Source organism: Misgurnus anguillicaudatus, chromosome 12 (assembly GCF_027580225.2).
Source record: "Misgurnus anguillicaudatus chromosome 12, ASM2758022v2, whole genome shotgun sequence".
Taxonomy (NCBI): Eukaryota; Metazoa; Chordata; class Actinopteri; order Cypriniformes; family Cobitidae; genus Misgurnus; species Misgurnus anguillicaudatus.
This window is the reverse complement of record NC_073348.2, coordinates 13,795,243-13,817,109: the sequence shown is the minus strand read 5'-3', so window position 1 is coordinate 13,817,109 and position 21,867 is coordinate 13,795,243. Positions and strand designations below refer to the sequence as shown.

Sequence of the window (21,867 nt, the reverse complement as noted above, 5' to 3'; positions counted from 1 at the left end):
GCAAAAAATGACTTTCTTACTTAGTATTTTTGTCTTGTTTTCAGTAAAAATATCTAAAAATTCTTAAATTTAGATGCTTTTTCTTGATGAGCAAAATGACCCAAGAAAATAAGTCTAGTTTTAAGACAAATAATATACAATTTAAGTCAAACCGTCCTCGAAACGAGCAAAATCATCTGCCAATGGGGTGAGAAAAAAAACTGTGAAATAAGATTTCTTTTTTTCTTAAACACTTAATTCAAGTAAAAATTTCTCACCCCATTGGCAGATATTTTTGCTTGTTTTAAGCACAAATTCACTTAAATTGTATATTTTTTGTCTAAAAACATTTTGCTCATCAAGAAAATACTTCTTGATTTAAGAATGTTTAGATATTACTTCTGAAAACAAGACAAAAATACTAAGTAAGAAAGTCATTTTTTGCAGTGTATTTGTTTTTGTCTGGGATTTTTGACATAACCGTCAACAAGTTTGCAATTTTCCTTACTGCACATGCAATCTAAGGGGGCGTGCACACCAACGCTTTTACGCCCGCGGCCGGCGCATGTTTTCAATTGTTTTCAATGGAAGCTCAGCGTTTTTCAAATAAGCCAGCTGCTAACTTTTTCTTCCGCGCTGAAAACCGGCGCAGAGAGAGTTGAGAAATGTTCAACTTTGGAAGAAAAGCTTCGCTCGTCAATGTCAGTTCTCACGCGGCCGTCCAATCACAGTGTAGGTGGGGCGGGACAAGTATCACAGCAACCAACCGTCTCACAGCTGACGTATCAGAGCTACCAAAGCGCTTAGCTGAAGAAAGCTGGCACTAAGCTGAAAAACAGCTGGCATTCGGCTTCCTCAAGGCGTTTTCAGCCGCGTTTAAAAGTTTTGGTGTGTCCAGCCCCTAAATCATGTTTAAGCTTGCTGCGGGACATTTGAAAGGTGAGGATAGTAATGACTAACAAGACGACGTTGGAGAAAATTGTGCACAACAGGTCCAGACCATGAATGACAAATCAGTACTACCGCTTCCTGTACAGTTTGAGCGATCATGAATGGAAAGTAAACGCGATTTCAATACCGATGCCCGAATTACATACAATATAATTACCTAACCAAATCTGAGAGGATGCAAAAACATTAAAATAGATTTTTCCTCCCCGACGGGTAGGGCGGAGATACGTTTTGGTAGCCCGACAGTAATTCACAATAGCTCTCTGTTCAGACTAGACTTTATGGGGCGGTTTCCTGGACAGGGATTAGACTAGTCCTAGACTAAAATAAATGTAAGAGCTCTCCAGACTGAAAACAACTTCCACTGACATATCATTAAATACATCAGTGCCCTTTGTCTTTCCTCAAAGTGCACACAAGTAATGTTTTTAGTAAGCCATGTTTGTTAAAACTAGTAATATTTCCTAATTAAACTAAGGCCTAGTCCTGGTTTAAGCTAATCCCTGTCCGGAAAACTGCCCCTAAATGTATAAAATTTGCTTAATGTGGATAATGTTTAGCTATGACACTTTTAGGAGACCTTTGTCTTGATTTTAAATAAATCATTAAATAAATCATTAAAGCTCCAGTACCCAATCACTGTATTTGCATAGAAACGTGCTAGTTCTAGTTTTGTGACAAAGGAAAATAAACACAGGATATTGTGCTTAACACCCTGTCACCAGCCCTGCCTAAAATATGACCTGTAATCTATGGGAAGACAGTAAGAAGAGGCTCACTTGGACACTGTCAGAGATTGGCCCAAGTGTATAATGGGACACAACATCACCCTAAACTAACCAAAGATGGTCCTGTCAGAGAAACCAAAACTCATTGCTATTTTATTTAGGCCTCTAATTGTAACCAGCTGATGTCATTAAGATCTAGAAAACTACTCGAGTTAAACTTCCCTCTGTGTTTAGAAAGTAACTTGAGAAAAAGCTGAGATACATTGGCTTAAAGGATCATGTCCATTACTTAAAGGATATCAGTGCACTGGACCATTACTCACTTTGAAATCCAAAGGAGCACAATCAGTTTACAAATGAACAATAAGTTAGTGAATCAGAACAGTAATACAAAAGCTATTCTTAAATGCTTTAAGGTGTCAATTTGAGTAGGATCTCTTGACAGAAATGCAATATACATAATTATGTTTTCAGCAGTGTATAAAGACCTAACATGAAGAATTGTTATGGTTTTATTACCTTAGAAAGAGCCATTTTTATCTACATACATTGTGGGTCCCCATGGAAGTCACCATTGTGCAGTGCCACAGAGCACGTTTCCTTATTATGTTTATCCTGTAGCAGCTAACGTAGCTTCTCTATGTGTTTCGAAAGGGAGTGGTGAGCGGTGGACTGAGCCAATTCGCAACCTCACTGCTACAGTAGATGCGGCTAATCTACACACATCAACTTTAAATTTTGTAAAATAAGTACTTTTAAATCATTTAAAGTTAGTAGTCTACCATGTTAAGTTATCTTGGCTCCACCAAAGTCATTTGTTTATGTTGTTGCTGCTGAAACAGTCTATACAAATGGACTTACAATGCAGAGGTTGGAAATGACCACATATGAACTTTGACAAAACAGGGCAGAAATTTTCTTATGTGGTACAGATTATGGGACAACGTTCATTCCTAAATGTTTTACTTGCCAAAAGTGATTTAGGTGGATCTGAACAATACATAAACATCAAATGTTAACTAATATTATATATGTCATTAAGGCTAATCTCAGAGGGAACTTGTACATTGGCTTTTTCAGTGTGACCCTCCATACTGCTGGTTAGCCTGCTTTCTGATACAAGTGGGAGAAGAAATGGAGCACATCTCTAAAATTGGCAACAAGGTTGCAGGCATTTCTGTGTTGTGCGAAGCCCTATTTTTCTGTATTACTGTAAATGCTCACCCTGTAATAAAACAAAAAGGTAGTCAAATTTAATTCGCATTGAATCACACTTAAAGCCAAGATCATTTTTGCTCATTTGTAACAAGCTGTAATTTACAATTTTATACTCATTTAATAACCTCACCAAATTAAAGTTTTCACTGATTGTAGCAACATATTGGGCCCTATTTTAACGATCTAACTGAATTGTCTAAAGCGCACAGCGCAACGTCTAAATGAGCGTGTCCGAAGCACTTTTGCTAATTTAACAACGGGAAAAATGGTTTGTGCGCCGAGCGCACGGTCGAAAAGGGTTGGTCCTATTTTTTTAATGATTAATAGGAGTATTTTGGGCGTAACGTGCAATAAACCAATGAGAGTCTCAGCTCTCATCCCCTTTAAAAGTCAGTTGCGCTGGCGCTATGTCTAATCCCTATTTAGATGACGGACTTTGTAAACTGAAAAACTAAGCGGACGAAGAAGATCACCAGTTTAAGATTAATGTTAAATAATTGTGTTGTTTTTCACTTGTATTGAAATTGTTATTTTTTCATTAAAACCTTTAAACCGCGTTTTCTTTTAGTCATGGAAGTAAAAAAGCAGGCTTTTAATTGCTTTAAATGTAAATGTATGGCTATCCAATATCATTAAAAAATAATTTACAAGTATGTAAGAAAAGGTTTGCACTATAAAAATACTTTATTTGTAACAAACAGGAGATAAAGAATTTACAAACGGCTCTCCGCAAGGTTCAGCACTTGGACAGCGTCAGTTTTTTTTAAGCATTACTTAAAAATGTTTCTCATCTCACCATATCCACAGGTACAGAGTCATCATATACAATAAATCCGTGAGGTAGCATTTAAAAACATTTAAAAACAGATGTATTTGTTTAAAGCAAAGCATTTATTTACTTATCAGGCTACAGGTGAAGCAGCTCTTTGTGCCTTCTAACGTCTCATAATTGGTCCTTATTTATGTCCAAGAGACTCAATAATAATCTTTTACATTCAATCCTTTAATCTTTCATATTTAAAAGCGTTTTTGTGCTGCTGCGCATTCATGTATGTGTTAAGCAAACCTGCGTTGTCGTCCCGTTTAGGCGCATATTACTAATGCGCTCTTTAAATAACAAAAAAACATATTGCGCCATTGACTTTAGACTTTAGACAAGGTTTTTGTTGGTCAATGGCGTAGTCGATTTTAGTTGCCTCAAAATAGCAACGCGCCAACAATGCGCATAAACACACCTCGTTTTCAGACCAGAACGCATGAGCGCAAAAGGGGGCGCAAATGCATTTGCTATTTAAACAACGCGGCGCTAAACGTGAAAATTATAATTGCGCAGGGTGCAAACTAGCAAAAGACACTTGCGTCGCACATTGCGCCGGGTGTAAGATAGAGCCCATTGTGTTATTTATGTCACTTTAAGGTTAACAATCTAATAAAAGCATGTTTGCACCAGCCATATCTGTATTGGTTACCGCACAGAACCTTCACAAGCTGAAAATAAACAGAAAAAAACACGAAAAGGTCTAAAATAATAATATATTATCCATAGGCTCTTTTCTAAAGTAAGGCAGAGAACTTGCCAAAGTACCGTGTATTTCAACATGGTCAACGGTTTCTTGATTCACTAGACTACACAATTAAATGACCATTGCTGTTCAGCATTCCATCATTAGATGTTTACTCCTCCTTAATTATGGCCCAAGACCTCCTTAAGATTAATTTAGAAAAAGAGTGGAAGCCAGTCACCGCACAGGGAGTAACATTCCATATTCAACACTGCAGAACTCAGCACGTCCTCCTGAAGAACTTTTGATCTTTAAACCAGCTTGGCATCACAAGCAATTTTATGGATCTACAGATGAAACTCAAATGTTAAAATTCAGCCTTCTTAATATTAGATAAAGAACCTATTATCAATTAAATGATTACAGACCAAAACTTATATGTTCTCTGCTTATCAGAAACCTGGCTTAAAGCAGACGATTACATTAGATTAAATGAATCCACCCCAAAGACAATTATTATAAGCATGAACCTCGCTTAAAGGGGAGAGGGGGTGGTGTAGCTACAATATACAACAAAATATTCAAAGTAAACCATAAATGTGAACTAAAATTTAATTCATTTAAAATAATGTTGTTAAATATGGAAATAACCGATCGTAACAACAAACAGCATTCTTTCGTGCTACAGGATCTACGATCTACAGACCTCCAGGTCACCCCACAGACTTTCTTAAAGAAAATGCAGATTTCCTGTTTAAGCTAGTAGTCACTGTAATAAAGTTTTTATCGTTGGAGACTTTAATTTCCAGGTTGATAACCCAAAAGATGCATTAGGATTAGCGTTTATGGATGTTCTAAATTCTCTCTGTATTAAACAAAATGTGTCAGGGCCCACGCATACCTGTAAACACACATTCGATTTAATTCTGTCATTTGGGCTCAATATTGACATCAAAATATCACTTCAGAGCGATGTTGTTTCAGACCACAGCCTTGTCTCGTACACCATACTTTTAGATAGGATCACACGGTCCACAACATGCTACAGATTAGCCAGAACAATAATTTCCACCACTAAAGATAGCTTTATTAGCACTCTTCCAGACCTGTCCCAGATGAAACATGTATCAGATAACCATGAAGATACAGAAGAAAACTATGTTGGCATCAGTGGTCAGGCGTTAGCCTGGTTTAGATCGTATTTAACCAATCACTATCATTTTGTTTTTATAAATGACTCCCCGGTTAAATACGGCATGCCGCAGGGATCAGTTTTAGGTCCTATCCTGTTCTCGTTATATATGTCACGTCTAGGAGACATCATCAGGAAACATAACATACGTTTTCACTGCTATGCGGATAATACACAGCTTTACATCTCCTCTCATCCTTCCGCGGTAAAGAACTTAGGTGTGGTGTTCAACAACAATTTATCCTTCGATACTCATATCTCCAAAATCTGCCACACTGCATTCTTCCATCTTAGAAATATCTAAAAAAAATACGCCATATGCTGTCTGCATCATATGCAGAGAAGCTTATCCACGCTTTTATGACCTTTAGAATAGACTATTGTAACTTGTTACTCGGGGGATGCCATGCAAATCAGGTAAACAGGCTTCTGCTAGTTCAAAACGCCGCTGCAAGAGTGCTTACTCATTCTAAGAAGTATGACCACATAAGCCCAATTCTGGCATCTTTACGCTGGCTACCAGTCAAATATCGCATACAATTTAAAATACTACTGATCAAGACAGAAGAATCAGACACAGTTGATCACTTTAATTCTAAACGTAAGACTTTTTTCTTTAACAAAGCATTCATATAATTTGTCTAGTAAATGTACTTATCTCCCAATAGTTAGCCTGTACGGAACAAAGCATTCACATAACTTGTCTGGGTAATATACTAATGCCGCAATAGCTAGCCTGTCTGGAACCGAGCATATATTAAAACACAACACTGTATGACGCTTGCATTACATGCAAACGGCCCCTATGCTAATAGGATTTTGTTCCTCTCTCCCTGTCTTGTACTCGAACCCAAGGACATTGAGACAAACAGACCAAGTTCCGGCTGCCATGGAGGTCAACACAGGATATGCCGTGGAGGTCAACTACTGGCCTTCCTTCAACGTGATGCCCAGCTGATGCCTGACCAACGACCACCGACGGAACCCATTTAATCTCCTTATTCGTTTACATACCGTTATCATCCCATATAAATATATATATACAGTCAATATATATATATATATCCCAATGGTTTTTTTCCTGCTAGGACTTTTTTCTCCTCCCATGCTTAAAAAAGCCAGGAGGTTTTTCAACCCCAGGGAGTCAGCCAACATTGGCTTAACCTAGCACCCTCTTGTATACGATACATTATTAATACGCTTGCTTGTAGAGTTTATTTGTAGCCGCTGTATTTTGCTACTTATATTGTCTGTCGATTTTTCTGTGTTTTCCCCTGCTTCTATTAATGTAAAGCTGCTTTGAAACAATTACCAATTGTGAAAAGCGCTATATAAATAAAATAAAATTGAGTTGAATTGAAAATAACAGTGACAACGATTAAGTGAGTGATTTGGCATATCGATTGTCACAAAATAACCACGGTATTGCTACAATCATGGTTATTGTAGTAAAACAATGTTTTTCCAGTGGTAATCAATATGCCAAAAACCCTGGTTAATTTCTGTAAGGGTGTCTAATCACATACGCCACATCTGACTGTGGGTAGGATACAAGGAAGGAAGGCAACAAGGCCAAAACCTCTGTTTACTTCACATTCTGTCTACAGAAATGATTTTATCAGGCTGGCCTTTGTGGATAGCACAGATGCATCCTTCACTGCAATGATCGAGGTTTGAAGGAGCAGGTGGTAGGAATCAAAATCAGTATCAGGGTAAATTTTCTCTTTTTATAAACTTGTTATATAGTTATACAGTTTCTAGAGAGCAATCAGCACTGCTTAGTTGTGTCTTGCTTGGTTGTTTCAAACGCTACCTAGAATTTGTTGTATGTCATTAGATGTGATGTTATTGTGCCTTTAAAGCCTTCTTAGAAAAACTTCATGAGACACTTTCATACATAAATTGTTGAATGCGAAGCCACGGACTGATGGGGAAGTGAAGTGGCAGAAATCATCTACTTCCTAGATATACAGTATGCAAAAAACAGTATTCAAACTAGTATTAAAAAAACAGTTGATGGTGTGATGGAGTGCTTTCAACAATATTTCTGAGATTTCTCCATAGTATTGTATGCATCATATGGACACCATTCTATTCCATGAGAAAATTAAACGGTACAAAAATAAATAAAAACTGTAAGGAGCCAGGTGGCTTTTTTAAGTGCAACCGATGTAGACACCAAGAAATGTACACTCTGTGATTAAACGGTACAGTATATAAGTTACTTATTTTCTGCATTGCTGTTGGTAAACAACATATGGATTCATATGTTGTTTACCAACAGCAATGCAGAAAATAAGTAACTTATATAATGTACCGTTTAATCACAGAGTGTACATTTCTTGGTAATACCAACAAAAAGAATGTATTATATGCATACTATACTTAATGCACTGAATAAAGTGTGAAGAAGTAGGCACTTCATATGTTGTAATTTGTTATATCTTCTTAATAGCTAGCTGTCAGAAAAGAATAATTTCACTTCAACTATCATTCAAAGTTGAAAAGTACCCTATTATCTGCAAAGTCCCCAATTATTCACACATTGTTGTACCTTTTTTGTCCCAGCCTAGTGGAGCTGGAAGTTGTAAGAATTTTCTCACATTTCAAGTTGTACCTCATGCGATATAAAAACCATTTAAACTCTTGTAACAGACAACAAGCTTCCACAGGAGGAAGCTGCTGATTTGTTTGTGCTTTCAGCACAATGTGAGAGGTCAAGCCAGACAGGAAAACCTCAAACCATTCCAAGGACAAACTCTGAACAACCCAAACAAAATGCGCCATATTCATCCTTTTGCATTTAAACTACAAATCCATTGGCTTGTAGTTAGCCTTGAAGTTCATGACAGCTCTTTTGCTTCTTTCAACAAAGAGGTTTGGGAGTACATTTCTGGCCAGATGTTACACAGTCAGGGTTTCCCTGGTCTTTCTACGCACAGTGACAAATAACAATCACGTGATCTTCAAATAAATGCTTTAATAGAATGGGTATAATAGAAGTTGCATTAATAAGAAGAATGCATAATTATGTTGTTACAGGATATTTTAAAGCATGTTTCACCCAACCTTAATCATTTTACCATTAAAACACTATTCAAAAATTACAAAGACAAGCAATTTTCTTAATGACTCTGTACCAAAACCTCATCACAGGTGTGTTCCTGACACAAAGGCATGATCTTTTGCCCCCTTCAAAGGTACTATGGCCTGTATGGACTGCACAATGGAAAAACCCATAAATCCATCAAAGATAGCAGAGGAAACAACACAATTCTTCATTCCAAACAGACCTACAGGTATAAACTCAAATGTTTCTTTACATGAGCATACAAGGTAATTATTATGACCTACCAAAAAAGCCGAAAGTATCATCCAAAATGAAACCATGACAGCAGTGTTTCTTGTGGATCTGTTGATTTAAAGGAAAACGCGCTAAGATGGACTCTGGGAGCAGTCATGGCAACATGGGTCTCTCTCGCTCTCTCTTTTTATAAACAGCTCAACAAAAGGCTCAATGCTGGGGAGACATGAAAAGAAAGACTCTGTGTGTGAGATTTTACAGATCCAAACCGGCCTGGAATCACAATATCCGCTTATGAATATTACACACACTTCAATGCCACATAATCATGGCAGCAATTGGAAAGCCATCATAAATGCAACCTTTTTTATTTTCACAGAAACAGAAGAAAAGCAACAAATCAGAAAAACATGAGCTACGAGAAAATAAAGATATCGTTTTTGGTAAACTACTTACTTAACAGTATTTAAGGACACAATACAAACCTAGACACTGGGACAAACATACAGGAGGATTATCTGGGTAGCCAATGGGGAGGACGATTCCTCAATAGTACACATTCAGGACTTTTGGCTTTTCCAATGTTATGTGCTGCAGTCAGCATGGGATCCTCCTAGCAATACAACTCGCTTTATTTGGCTGGCTAAACAACAACATTTGAACTGTTCAAGCTTTGGCACTGAGGATAGACAGTGTCCTTTGGTGTTAGCTAATGAACATTAGAATTTGTTTCCCACAATGCACTGCACCTCTTCCCCTTTACTCATTATACACTGCATATCTGTTGCCATGGTTTTGATCTGTTCTACCTCATAACAGCTGATGGTGAGTTTCTCTTTGATCTAGATAGCAGGTGTGAATGAAAGTGTCCTCATGACTGAAACAGCCATGATTTTTATCAGATCCAACATTGTGCTTTTTCACTCGTGCATATTCAATACACATGCGGCCAGCATGGCATACTGGCCTAAAATAAGCTCAACACAAACCTGTTTTGAGCTACCTTGCTGTATAAGAAGCTGCATCTGAAAGCTTAGGCAGCTGAATTGTTGCCTCACCGTCTCATGAGGCAATGACCTTAAAGGCAATGTTTGAGCATGAAGGCAGCTCCGGGAAACACATTCGAAAAAAATGAACTTTATTTAGACAAAAACTTTGCTCCAGCTGCTTTCCATTCTATGCGTGGGGAATGTCATTGGTTGAGCCACCAATGACATTCCCCACGCATAGAATTGTGGGACATTAAAGGCAGCGAAGGATACATCTATGCTGCCTTCAAAAATGTACCTGGGAAGTTATCTCAGGATAAAATCTGCAGTATTTACTGCTTGACTTTAATCAAAGGTGCAGATGAATTCATTCGCATCTACAGATTTCTTTCTGCTAAGCCTTATGATTAAAGCGGGTTAAAGCTGTCATTATGTAACCAGGTTGCTTTAATTGGTGCATAACTCAAAATAAGGCACAACATATTTTTTTAAGTATCAGATAAGTTATTTTTAAAACATTTGAAAGATTCATATATTGAATTACTAAACACAGTAAATACTCACAGATTAATACAGCATATACTGCATACAATTAAGTTACACTTATAATATACTTTTTAAATGTGAATTAAGTATCCAAAGACATTTTAGTGCAACTGTATTCTTATAAAAAAGCTATGTCCATAAATCATACAAGTAATCGTTAATTTATAATAAATATTGCTTCAGCAGAATCACCAAAAAGCCAAAACCAAATCATTTATTTTAACACACAGTATCTACAGCTTTAATCATGACCCTTACCTTGAATGCCATTTAATTTCCCATGAGGTGGCCTTTAGACGTGACTTGGTTAAAACAGTTGCACATACTGTATGGATTAATCCCGTTTGCATGACCGGCACCATGACCTATTGACTTCTAAATGCAGATTCTGACTGCAGTCCTGCTTTCATCAGCTTCAACGCTCAGTGACCGCATCACAAACTCAATTAGCTGCTGTTTGTCCTGAGGGCTGCCTTCAAAACCACTGAACCATATTGAACATCATTCTCTCATCTAGACCTGTACATCCAGTATAGAAAATCACAGCGTCACTTGTTCTTGTGAGGCAAGCTGAGTGTAACGTGTTACAGACAGATAATCACTGTATCTCACAATCCTATTTCCGGCCCTGATTACCTGCTTTATTTAGATAGTGTGAATAAGCCCTGCACCTTCATTATCTCCAGTGCCACTCAATGGCCCCTTTGTAGTCAATATATACCATGAACAAACTGTAGGAACATAGTTGGACTGATACATTCATAGCGAGCATGTGTCGTAATATATAGTCACAAAGTGAATGCTAATCTAGTATATGCATGCAGTCTATATTACAAAAAAGCTAGATTCCAGCATCCGGGTCATTTCTGAATGGAAAGATGACTAAAACAGGTCTCATCAACCTTTATTAGGCCAAGGACCCCTTAATGGATAGAGAGGAGGGGCAGGGACCCCCCACTACATTTATTAAATTAAGACTGGATTGACATACTTTTAATATGATGCTTATTGGTTAATTTACAAAGATATTAAAATAATCATTTTGGTTTTAACATGTATTATTAGAACATTAATGCATGCTTGTTTAATGCCTACTTTCTATACTGTATATGCATATTTTTTTTCAACTCATACAATATTTGGAGGACCCTGGTAATACCACCATGGACCCCCTTTTGAAGACAAATTGACTAAACTAATGACAACTGCACCATTTCAAGAGTACCTGTCATTTCATCCTGAGACTTGTTCCTACTTTGATGTTTAAGCCAATGACAATATATCAAGCTAAGATGGGATATGGTTTTCTGACATCATAAAGTCACATGCTGTCAAATTTTTGCAATTTGGTGTGAGCAGCTAATAGAAATAACTCTAAGCTAATAGTTCCAGTCCATGGCATCTGATGCTTAATTTAGAAGCCCCCTCACCATGGCTATGGCAACTTTGATACACAGTGTTAGATAGTGTTAAATTCTTATATATTTAATACATCAATATGGGTTCAAAGCAAATTGAATTCAAATATAGCATGAACAACAGATGCTATCAAGCTGGATTTGTATTGAACGAAACAGTCCCAGCTTAAGGTCATACTGTATGTTACCCAAACAGGTAATAAAGATGAAATATTTTCCACTACGTCTGAATGCTGTACTATACTTTAGTGGGCTAAATTGAACCAAAGATGGAAAACAACTCAAAGCACCATACATTAGATTTTTTGGATACATGAATATAATGGGATTGCTCTGTGTGACTGAATGGTTGACTATTCATTTGTGGTTGTCACTAAGATGAAGATTAGAGTTCTTATCATTGAGAATGCTTTTCCTCTAGATAATAAGAGGGTGGGTGCTTTTCTAGGACAGATATTGTGTTGCTTCGCTGCCAAAGACAATGATCAACGACAGGAACAGCACCAGAAGCATCCCACAGAGCTGATACACAGTGTTGCGCAACACTTTTCCTGGAAATAGAGTAGCAGGTGAAAGAGAAATTAAACAGCCACCACAGCTGACCATCCACAGGCTCTGTTGTACTTGGAGGGCGCTGTGTAAAAGCTACAGACACAATGTGATCCAGTTCCACAGACTTCAGTGGACAACAAAGTGGAATATACCCCACGGGTTCAACTGTCCTGGTTTCTAACCGCAGAGTAAATGATACCCCCAAGCTCAAATCTATCCGACAATCCTTCCATTACCCAGCAGAGAAATCGGCAAGCCGCTAACATCCTTTCTATTTCCCATTAAGATATAATGTCAGAACACAACACCACTTCACCTGTTGACGATTATGTGCAGATAGCTGTTTTCTTGTAGTAAACACTCTTGTGAAGGGTGAATGGTAGAACAAATCGTGATGGAAATGTTCTATTGTCTTGGCAATGACTGATTCTAGTAATATTTTGGAAAAATCAGTTGAGCGGACAGTTATCAGATATCCAAACATACAATTCTTGCATATGTTTCACAAAAGCACAATGATTTCCTGGAATCAGATTAGGGCAGATACTGTAACCAGTATTTCACAATTCCAAAAAAATGTTTTGTATTATTGGCTTTTTTGGATCTTTTATTTATACACAAACTTTCATTTTTACGGTTAATGAAATTTTGCCAACACTGGCCTTGTGTAACAGCATTCCTTTTATTATTATGACAGTTCAAATCTATGTTTTAGAATATGGGCTTCCAGGAGTCCTATCTGTCTAACCTACCTTCCCATTTAGTCATTAAGAAGTGAGTTAACCTGGTGTGATTACTGGAAATGAAGGTCACTTTCAATAGCTACGTCTACACCTTACAAGGCAATTAACCGGTAATCAGTAGTGGCAACTTGCTCTTCTTGGGCAATTGTGTCTCTACTTGTAACATATGAAAATGTACACTGTAAAAAATACTTTGCTGCCTTAAAATTTTTTGTTGAATCAACTCGGATTAACAAGTCATTTTAACTTACTATTATTTATCTTGACTACAGATGAGTTGTTAAAACTACAGGTGAGTTGTTTTAACTTTGACTATGACTTTTCTCAACTATATTTGATAAGTTGTGACAACTCATCTCTGTTGACATTGATTTAACAAAAAAATTTAGGCAGCAAAGTATTTTTTACAGTCTAAGTTATGTGGTGGGACCATTTACATAATGTATGATGCATAAACTGCTCATAAATACTGTAAGACTTATATCTGTAAAAACTAATATGACTTTCCTGGAATGACTGGATAACTGTTAAAGCAGACATATCATGCTTTTAAGGCTGCAGTCACACCAAAAGCGTTTATGGCAGTTGCAGGCGCCTTTTTTGAATGATATTCTATGGGCAGGGCGCGTTTGCGCGCTGTTTATGCGCGCCGAGCGCCTTGCGGTTTTTTGCCGCCTGCCGCGCACGCGTTTTTGAAGGAGCGCTGAGAGCGGAGAAGCGCCTGACGTCATTCACGTCTTCCATTGTCCAATCGAATCAGGGGAGAGGCGGGCCTTACGTTGTGGTGAGGGAAGTTTACAGTTGCTTTGAAGAACCGGACTCCACTCACTCACTCTCTCCTTCGTGTTTGTGCACCTCCCATCCTCAAACAAGGTCAGAGCAAGCGCCCTCTTTTTAAAGTTTCTGCTAATATGACAGTTAACAGCAAAAGAGCGCTCACGCTTCAATATTTGATTGACAAGACAGCTGACTCGGTGGTTGCTTAGCAATATGAAAAGCCGCGTCGCACTGCTCTTTTTTAAAAAAGGCAGTGCGTCGCGCCTTGCGTTTGCAAGCGTTTAAAGCGCTTTTGGTGTGACTGGCCCCTTAATCTGACCTTTTTACATATAAATCATATATTTGTGGTCTATATAAAGCGGAACTGCAATGCTTGGGTCTGAATTCCTCATTATGATAGCCCCACCGGCCCCCTTTCTACCCCTTTTCTGATGTGCATCTGAGAGCAACTCATATTGGTGCTCCGTGGAAACGGAGCGGGATGAAAATTAAGACGATGAACCTGCAGAACAACGTCTTCATATGGATGTATTGCAAAGGTGTGTTACTGCCGTTTGTCAATCCGAAGGCTGCAGCCTCCGGAGGTCGCAGCTGCATACGTCATCAAGGCGATCTTATTTCAGAATATTAACAATTATAAAGTTGACTATTATTTTTAGTTAATCGTAAGTTGTTGTAATATGCTCGTGACTTGCAAATGTAATGCTCAGTTAACTAAAACCAGGCTTGATGACCACATGCGACATCCGCAGGCTGCTGCCTTCGGATTGAGAGACAGCACTGCTAAACCATGACCACCGTGTAAGTTATTTACAGCTTACCGAAGTGTTCTGCTCTTCGTCTCCAAAGATAGAAGGAATTGACCCCTCAATCAGAGGAAGTCTATCGGCAAATCCTACTTTATACTGGTGGAGGTTGGTGAAATAGTTATCCTTGCAGTGCTTCACGCACAAAAACATGACTTTACCCATGTGGTACATTTTCGTGAGAATAAAACTCAACCAGGCACAGGTTCAACAACCGAACATTTTGACTTATTCTCTCGTAACTTCTGCATCCTTGAGCTTGGACTACAATATCGCAGCGAGAAATAAAAAATGGCGGATTGCTCGAAGCGTTGGGCTGGGAGTCTATGTCCTTATTTGGCAGTTCGGCTGCAAATGCTGTGATGTAATTGTTCAAAAAACGTAATAGATAATAGAAAAATCAGAACCGGTTGGAAAATTTGACCAAAACAGAATATAAAGATATCAACAAAGCACCCGAAGAGACTAATTTCAACTTTTATGTACTTCTAAACACTACAAATATACAACAAAATGCATTTAAGAGCTAAGAAAGTGGATTTAGCATGATATGTTTCCTTTTAGAAATGTGTAGATGCATACAAGCTTTTAGTGGAATCACTGTTTTGTGCCGAATAAAACCTTTGAAAGTTATTCAAGAGTTTGTTTGATGCAGTAAGTGTTATAAACCCAAAATGATTTAGCATCTTTATCTGAATAGAAAAAGATTTGACCAAAATAATAGACTAGCATGAGAACAATAATGACTGGAAGTCTCCATGAGTGGTTGTACTGAAAACACAACTTCAAACAATATGTGCACATCTGAAAAAAATATGGGCAGGTGCACGATCAACCAAAAACACTTTACTGATAAGAAACAAAAAAATGGGCACCCTGCCAATGCTGCTCCAAAAATTATGTATTAAAGCCCACAGGTTTTGAAGATATTTAAACAAAGGAATAAACTATCAATGGACAATTGACATGTTTTATAAAATTTAAACGCTCTCATCCTGTGTAAATGGGTGGATTTTTACCAGAAAAGCTGTAATGTGAAACAAACTTTATAGGTCAACTGTCAAAAGTCTTGCTATATGAGATATATTTATGACTTCAGCTTCTGTTGTATCATCATCGCCTGTGTAATCTCAGTTGTTTTTTTGTTTGTTTAAAACAGTAGAAACACCAGACCAATAGAGGATTTTGGTGGGGTTCACTGTAGGCTTTGCCTATAGATCACAATGCCTCAGAAATTAGAATTCGCACTTTTCCTGGTTCCTCTTATGTAGGCCTATTCAGTTTACAATGTAGCTATATTAAATCATATCCTCACGGGCCCTTTCAAAAAGGAATTATGAAATTAAAAACAACTCTTTAGAAACCAAAATTCTTGAATACACTCCTATCAGTGCATGTCATACCTCATGACACACTGCATGACAGACTACAACAATAACTAACATAGCTACATCTACATAAGTAAATCAGATAAAATCAATTAAATTACAAGATAAATAGCAACAGGCACACTTTAAAGTGAAATCTATTTTTTTGTAAAAAAAAGTGCAACTTTAACTGCACAAATGCAAATAAAGAAAAAGCAAAGGTCACTTGCACACACACATATGCAGTGAAATGTTGCAAAACATCTGACCACTGCAGCATCTTATTTTACTTCTCAATGCACTATATTATAGGCTATTAGAGAAAATAGTCTACACATTCTAAACCATCGCGTTTGCAACATTTATGATCAGCTAAACGTCAATTCCACACACAGTCATCACGCAAATATTAGTTAATGATGTAAAAGGAAAGGTTACCTCTGACCACCCAGCAGCTTCGAGTGTCTTATCGACTCCGCAGCCGTAGATTGAAAACAGAAAACGCTACTGAGCCAATGTGAGTCTACGCGATGTAAATGCGTCAGTGTAGCACGCACGGAGGCACGCGCTGCTGCAGCGACTTTGACATTGAGCGCTTTTACGCACCGGCGTCCAGCGCGCGTCTCCGTCTCCCGATTAGCACGCGCCCGCTGAATAATGAATGACTAGAGCAGCACTGGAGCCGCGCGGACGTTTCTCTCACATTCTAGCGCAACGAGGAGCTGATCACAATGAGCTCGGGTTACAGCTCTCCCATTCAATCTGGCCCCCATCCTGCCTTTGTTTCCACTCCAGCGAACGCAGACGCAGGGGGGTCAGCGGTGAAATGTTGAAAGCCAGGCCTTTTTCATGTATCGCACATTCTCTAGAACAATTACGCTGTGCAACAATGTCCCACCGTGGACAGAGGAAAAGTTAAAAGACTTAAAGGCATGCATGGAATGTGTTTATGCATGTCTGGATAATCAAACATACCATATATCATATCAGCAGTATAATATAATAGTTTTTTTCTGTAGCCCGGTACTTATCTGTAATACTTATTTGAATTAATTATTAACAGAATTTTATATCTCAAAAACATCAAGGTCACATTGTCTTAATAGCATGTACAAAGATAACTCCCCATTAACCATCTTAACAATTCAGTGGTTCTAATTATAGAACAGGCGTCAGGCATTGTCCAGATGCAAACACAACCATCAGCACCAAACTATGTCACTTCCAATGCATTTGGAAGATGTTGCATGGAGAACATCCTGAGGGGCATATAAATGCACAAGGTGCATTTATTTTTTGTCAATAATCACTATGGGTTCACATTAAGCATTAATGGGTATTGATTTCATGTGAACACTGATTTGCCAGTCTAGACATTAAACTAAATGCGATTAAAATGTAGGTTAAAGTATTAGGTATTAGAACATAAGCAAAGACTATAAAGAGGTTGTAAAGGTATAACTGAAAAGTTTTAACAGATGGCACTGTGACTATGGTCACCTGTGGACCTACCAGAACGTCTTGAAATCGTGAAGTTGTTGTTGGATACAGTCCATTCTCTGCGGTCAGCAGCACTGAACGAGCCTTCTCACTACCTGTAACAAAACATCACCAAATCATTTATTTAAGCAAACTGCCATAATAGAAAAATAGCAAGTTCATGCCTACTAGATGGAAACATGTCATAATAACAGAGGACTGATCACTGTCAGATTTTCTTTAAATGTCCTTGCACCTGTAGTATCCCATGAGTAATGCTTTCACCCAGTAATGTCTTGTTGTCATGATTATGTGTCACATCATTGCCCGGATAACATATTGTGGTTTATATTCTTAAAGCTACACTGAAAAAATGATTCATTCAATTTACTAAATTTTTTAAGGTAAGTGTTTGCAATTAATTTATTTAAGCTATATTTAAACAAAAGTTTTTTGTTTAGTTTTTCTTTTTCTTTTTTTGCTTAATTGTAGCTTAAATAAATTGACTGCGACCACTTATCTTAAAAAAATGGAGTAAATTGAATGAATAAATTTTTTTCACTGTAATAGCCAAACATCCACATTGCGAATAATCAGTATATTGTATACTGTATTAACCTATTTATTTGGATCTGTTGCAAAAAAATAAACGGTGGTCAAGTTGTTTATTGTATTTGGGTAATGCTATACTATAATAACTATAAAACTATAATAAATGATCTTCAATTTAAAATATCTCTGTCGTTGCATACATCCTAAAACATGCTGGATTATTTTAAACCCCTAAAAGGACAAACTCAACCCACTGGGTTGTAATTTAACCTATGCTGGGTTGGTTGTAATTTAATATGCTGGGTTGTTTTAACCTACACTGTAAAAATACTTTGCTGCTTTAATTCTTTTGTTGAATCAACTCGGATTTACAAGTAATTTCAACTTACTATTATTTATCTTGACTAAAGATGAGTTGTTATAAGTACATTTGAGTTGTTATAACTTATAAAATTAAGTTGACTTTTTAACTGTACTTTATAAGTATGACAACTCATTTCTGTTGACATGACTTGTAAATCTGAGTTGATTTAACAAAACATTTTTAGGCAGCAAAGTATTTTTTACAGTGTATTGGGTCAAATATATATATTTTTTTGGGTGTATTTAACGCTGTTCCAATGCTGGGTTGAAAATAACCCACCATTTTAGAGTGTATTATTGCTGCAAAGCTGTTCACAGATTGTCAGCTATGACTGTAAACATGCACTGTAAAAATGTCTGTAGAAATTACAGTATTAATGGGTATTACTGGCAACTAGCTGCCAGTAACTTACTGTAGATTTTACATTTATGTTATTTACTGGCAACATTTTGTTCAAAGTTAAATGAACATGAAACATTTTTTGACTTTATCTTCTACAGTAAGTTACTGGCAACCAGCTGCAAAATTACAGCAACTTTTTTAGAGTGTGTCATTTAATCATTTGAAATGTTTCATTCTCCAACAGCAATTTAATGGCAATGTGTCTCTCAGGTTGTTTACGACAAATGAGCTGTTATGATTATATGTGCGTAACAGAATTAAATTACGTAGGATGTATCGGGGTCAGCTGTGCATGTTTATACGAGCAGCCCACACACAGGCTAAATGTTAAAGGTGAAGATAATGAGGTGGGTATAAAATGCTAACTAGGTTTACTCACTATGCTAGCTTTCTCTCTGACTCACTCTTTTTTACACATACTGTAAACATACAGGCTTGTTTCACTTAACCTAACCATTGCAAAAGCTTGTTGATATTTGACTCATTAAAGCATTTGATTCTGCTGAATTGTGAGCCTTTTGCTCTAGAAATTTGTTTCATCACCTTATTAATTGTTTTAATGTAATATTTTAAATACATGCATACACTTGCCATATTTATTGTTTTCACATTTCACATAGTAAAAATGTTACAGCGATTAAATGTATTTGAGAATCAGTTTAAACTGTTATGTCTTTGTTAATGAAGCAGCGGTGATAAACATCAGTGAATCGGGTTAGACAGATTTAGTCAGCATGTTCTCTGTCTGTTTTCCAGAACCGTCTCTGATTGCCTGTTTGTATTAGACTCATTGAGTGGTCAGTGAACACGAAACAGATTTGTCAATAACAACCCAGATGTTTTTATTTTCTACAGATACTACATTTAGCACTGTTTTCTAATTCACGTGTGATTCTAAAAGTCTTCTGTTGTGAATATTTAAATTAGTAAATGTTCTCATAATTAAAGCAGATAATTTTTTATAGGTATTTCTATATACAGTAGTGTTATGAATAACACACGTGGCTGCTTCTAAAAAACATACTTCTCTGTAATGAAGATTCCTAAACTGATCTGTGACTTATGTAAATTGTGCATTACACTTTAATTTGGTCATGACAGCATCTACCCAGATATTTAGCTGATGTAAGTGTCTTACAGATATTACAGGGACAGTCTACGAGAGCTAACCGTATGTTAAGTGTTTTGATCAAGTATGCATTCGAAATACTGTATGTTATGGGTCGGCTTGGCGATATTTACTACTCTTAGACCGGCTGAAACATCATTTTGTTTATTCATTCATTCTTAAAACCATTCCAGCATCTGCAAGAACAGGTTTTAACTATAGATAATCTAAACTAATTGATCTATACACACATTGTGAAAGGGCAATTTACCTTCTTGTTGTGAGGCAACAGTGCTTCCCACTGAGCCACAGCGCCACCGCCATTTTGGCTAACTATTAGTGTTTAGTGTTTAAAAATAGGCCTATGAAAAGTTACCAAAGTGTTTAAACGCAGCTGCAGGCGGACGCTGACTGTAAGCTTTATCAGCTAAGCCCTTTGGTTGCTATGAGACTTCTGCTTTGTTTATCAGTCATTGAACGATGTGCCGGTTGATTGTTGTGATTTTTGTCCCGCCCCTCCTCCACTGTGATTGGACGGTCAAGTAATAAGCGACTTTAAAGAGCCGAGCGTTTTACCCAAAGTTGAACATATTTCAATTCTGGGCCCTGAAGCACTGATCATGAATAAAAAAGTGTGCAGGCGACCGGTTGGCCAGCGCAGAAAAAAAACAACTGCATTTTTTAAAAGCGGTGCTTCCATTGGAAACAATCGAAAGCATATACACCGCCGCCGTAAACGGCTTAGTGTACACCCATTCCTTAGGGGCCAATCACACAGAATGCATTTATCGCAGTGGCAGGCACCTTTTTTGAATAATTTCCTATGGGCAGTGAGCGTTATGCATCCGATGTCATTTGCGTTTTTTCATTTTCCAATCGAATGAGGGGACTGCACTCCAGAGACTGCATTCACTCACTGTCTCCTGCATGTTTGTGCACCTCACACCCTTGATCAAGGTCAGAGCAAGCGTCCTCTGTTTCTAGTTTTTGCTAATATGACAGTTAACAGCAAAGGAGCGCTCACGCTTCAATATTTGATTGACAGGACAGCTGCCTTGATGGCTGCCTAGCAATATAAAAAGCTGCACTGTATTGCTCTTTTTAAAAGTGACCAAAAAAGCCAATGTGGCGTGCCTTGCGTTTCCAGGCGTTTAAAATGCGTTTGGTGTGATCGTCCCCTTAGGGTAGTATTGTTAAAAACTCAGTATCATTAATACAGTTTGAAATTATTAAAGCAAATTAGTGTTTTATTAATTGACCAATATATGTTACTTTAGCTACATGCTAACTTTAAGTCAACTGTACATATTAGGTCAGGCTTTTATGTTGTTGATATACTAAATTATTTATAGGTTGTGTGCTTGAGTGGCAGTTTCCAAAGTTGCTGCTTATGAAAAGTGAAAGATCAATGGTGTTGTGGGTAAGATTTTTAACAGCAAGTTCTCTGATTGGTCAAGTTTAATAATTAAGGATTATGGGTACACTCTTAAAAATAAAGGTGCTTTAAAGTTTTGTATTATAGCGATGCCTATAGAATATCCTTTTTAAGAGGCATTTGTGAAACGTCAGATGTTGAAGGTTCTTTATGGAACCAATCAGCTTAAACTGGAATCATGAAGCAACTTTATTTTTAAGAGTGTAGTGTAGTACTTTATCTGGATTTAAGTAATTCAACCTATTACTATTCCTAAAATCTACCGAAAATCTTCTGAAGAAAATAAACAGGATTATTACTTATGTACTTATTGTTGCTCTTTATTTAATGACATCAATGTAGTGTAGATAGGAAACCTGTAGTAAATTCATAAGTGTCAGCTTTTAGTCGTGAGCCAGAAAAAAACAGATTTGGTGAGATTTAAACTCGATGTTCATGCAGTGTGACACAGGCCG

The 21,867-nt window shown here is 37.3% G+C and overlaps 1 protein-coding gene across 6 annotated transcripts in view; it reads right to left on the bottom strand.

The window, feature by feature from the left end:
* The window catches only part of palm2akap2 (PALM2 and AKAP2 fusion), a 103,474-nt gene that overhangs the window by 21,389 nt on the left and 60,218 nt on the right, over positions 1–21,867 (bottom strand). For 5 of the 6 annotated variants that reach the window (XM_055209211.2, XM_073873985.1, XM_073873983.1 and 2 more), the window contains one exon: positions 17,585–17,667. In XM_055209211.2, coding sequence (XP_055065186.2) covers positions 17,585–17,667 — 83 coding nt within the window. Of the gene's footprint in view, positions 1–10,667; positions 10,695–17,584; positions 17,668–21,867 lie in introns of those variants that run through there. The other variant, XM_073873986.1, reaches the window with a different exon arrangement.